The sequence below is a fragment of the Phytophthora parasitica genome (assembly GCF_000247585.1).
Source record: "Phytophthora parasitica INRA-310 unplaced genomic scaffold supercont2.242, whole genome shotgun sequence".
Taxonomy (NCBI): domain Eukaryota; phylum Oomycota; class Peronosporomycetes; order Peronosporales; family Peronosporaceae; genus Phytophthora; species Phytophthora nicotianae.
Genome location: NW_008649228.1, coordinates 11,121 through 13,898, shown reverse-complemented (window position 1 = coordinate 13,898; position 2,778 = coordinate 11,121). Strand labels below are relative to the sequence as shown.

Sequence of the window (2,778 nt, the reverse complement as noted above, 5' to 3'; positions counted from 1 at the left end):
GAGCTTGTGCAATCATTCTTTTCACCTAAGGCCGCAGCTGGTAGTATTTTATTCTTCTACAAGGGAGAAGAACAATACGAACTCGAAGAGGAAGTGGAAGAAGAGGTTGAGGTGACGAGAGAAGCCACCCCAACAGGTAAGTAAATTTTAGACAGAGCTGAAGTAGTTGGTTCTAACTCAGTAAAATGCTGCAGATCCTCCAAGTGATGGCTTGTCGTCAGCTGAACCGACGGATGAGCAATTGTTTCTTGATGCAGAGGCTCCAACACCGCAAACAGAGACGGTCAAGAGACTGGTGAAGCGATCACGATCAGCTACACGCTCAGTTTGTCACGCATTCTTGAATACCCTACCAGCAGAGTCCTCGGAATCCGCTTCAGTATTCTTAATCAAGGTGGCTGCTGGACCAATTACAGTCCAAAACGTTGTGACCGATGGACACGAGAAAGTGGTGCACTCGAACGTGGAGCTTGGTTGCTCGACAGGGGACTTGCTGTCTAATCTAGAAGGAGTCATCTGCAACGTGTTCATGCCGTTACTAGATCCTCAACTTACTAGACCGGATAATTCTAACGGACGACCAGAAGGCGACGAGAATGGAGCAAAGAACTCAACTGCAGCGCATCAGGCGCTCAAGGTCATCGACGCTGTACGCAACGAGTTCAAGAGCAACTTGGTCAAATTCTCGTCTCAGATCTCCAACGCCATTCAACAGATTCAGGGCGACATTCACTTGAACATCCCTGATGTGGTTATCACGAAGCCTGAATCTCATTTGGACGACTACGAGCTCATTAACAGACTGGAACAGGCACTAGAGGAATGGTCCAAGAGTGTAGTCAGTGTAGTAGAACAGGAAATTCGCAAGACCCCAAAACGCAAGGGACCACTCGCCGAGATCGAGTTCTGGAGGGAGCGTAACGCTACATTGAGCACCATCTTCGAGCAGATCAACATGCCCACAGTCCAGAAGATGCTCAAGCTGCTGGAACTTGTTGAAGCGAGTATGCTTCTTACTTTCAAGTATCACTTCTCGGAGCTCAGTAAACTCTATGTGGAAGCGAAGGACAACGTCAAGTTCCTCACGACTTTGGAGCGCCACTTCAAAAACATCGCGAGTGGTTCCTTCTCAGCGATAGCAGACACACTGCCGTCCATGATGAACGCTATCCGTATGGTCTGGATTATATCGCGGCACTACAATACGGATGAACGTATGGTGCCGTTGATGGAGCGTATCGCTTCGGAGATCGTGGATAAAGTGGCGGTGGAGATCAATATCCACACCATCTTACGTAAGAGTCCGGATAACGCATTGCACGCGATTGAAGAGGCCAAAATGGTGCTTGAACTATGGCACTCGACATACATGAAAGTTCGTGAACGCATTGAAGCTAGTGGCACAGACCATCGCTGGGAGTTCGACCGTAAGCGGCTATTTGAACAAACCAACTACATGGCCAAAATCTGCGAGAATCTGCAAGAAGTGGCTACAGTTTTGGACCAATTCAACAAGTTTTTAGGTCCAGAACTCAAGTCTGTGACGGGAGATTCACAGGGAATTGACGAAGTTATGGCACGTGTTGAAAGTCTCATTGCACCGTTCGAGAGCGTCCCGTTTAAGATCTTCGATCGCGGCTACAAGACCAGCTGGGAGTCGGTCATGGTGCAGTTTAGAGACAAAGTGAGCGAGATCGAGCAAATGACACGGAAATTCATCGACACGTCCTTCCAGAAGCTTCGGTCAGCGGAAGGAGCGTTTGATCTGCTGCAGAACTTTCAGAACATCCAGTCACGCGACTCCATTAACAAACAGATGATGGAGAAGTACAAGGATATCCTCATGCAATACACGAAAGAGCTGGAGAAGCTAGAGGAGCAATTTCATCGCTACAAACACCGTCCACCGGTCTACAAGAACCACCCTCCCGTTGCAGGGGCTATTAGCTGGTCCCGTGCGCTTTACCTGCGTGCCAAGAAGCCTATTCTACGTTTCCGTGCAATGAATGATCTACTCAAAAGTCCTCATGGCGAAGAAGTGAAAGAGAAGTATCTGGTTTTCGCTCGTGCAGTGGACGCCTACATCAAACAGCATCACAAAGACTGGAAAGACAAAGTACCTGCCCTCACGAACGAGTGTCTGAAGCAGTCGATACTTGGCCCAAAGCTGGTAGAAGCAGGCAAAGCGGAGACCGGTGTCATGATGTACAAGTTACCTCAACCTCCGTTCTATGCGAACTTTTCGCCGGAGCTAGCGATGATCATCAAGGAGTCCAAATACCTTGATCGTCTTGGCTTTGAGATCCCAGAAGAGGCCCTGAATGTGACGCTGCAAGAAGACAAATATCACCAGTATGTACAAGACCTAACGCTTATGCTTCGTCGCTATGACTCGCTTCTGACCGGACTGACACCAGTGGAGACTCATCTCTTGCGCTCACAACTCAAAGCTCTGGAAGATGTCTTACGAGTGGGTTTCTCGCCACTCAACTGGAACTCCCAGCGTGTATTGAGTTTCATTGAGAACTGCAACAAGTCACTCAATCAGTTCGCAAACCTCGTGAGTCAGATCCACAAAAGCAGCAAAATGGTGGAAGAAATCGTGATGGACATTGAGAGCACGCTGCTCATCAAGATCGAGGATTTCGGGGAAGGCGTCGTGACGGAGGTAGGCGAATTCTACGAGCTAGTTGAACGCAACCGTATGCAGCGTATTGAGGAGCTCGTGCAAAGCTACCGTTCTATCGGTCCTCTACTGATTAAGGTGGAAGAAATCGT

The 2,778-nt window shown here is 48.7% G+C and overlaps 1 protein-coding gene across 1 annotated transcript in view; it reads left to right on the top strand.

Moving 5' to 3' along the window:
- Positions 1-30: 30 nt before the first annotated feature.
- Positions 31-2,778, top strand: part of PPTG_24809 (hypothetical protein) — a gene marked incomplete at both ends in the record, with an annotated part of 7,083 nt that continues 4,335 nt past the window's right edge. The window contains 2 exons of the mRNA XM_008918608.1: positions 31-136; positions 195-2,764. Of these exons, the coding sequence (XP_008916856.1) occupies positions 31-136; positions 195-2,764 (2,676 nt within the window). The remainder of the gene's footprint in view (positions 137-194; positions 2,765-2,778) is intronic.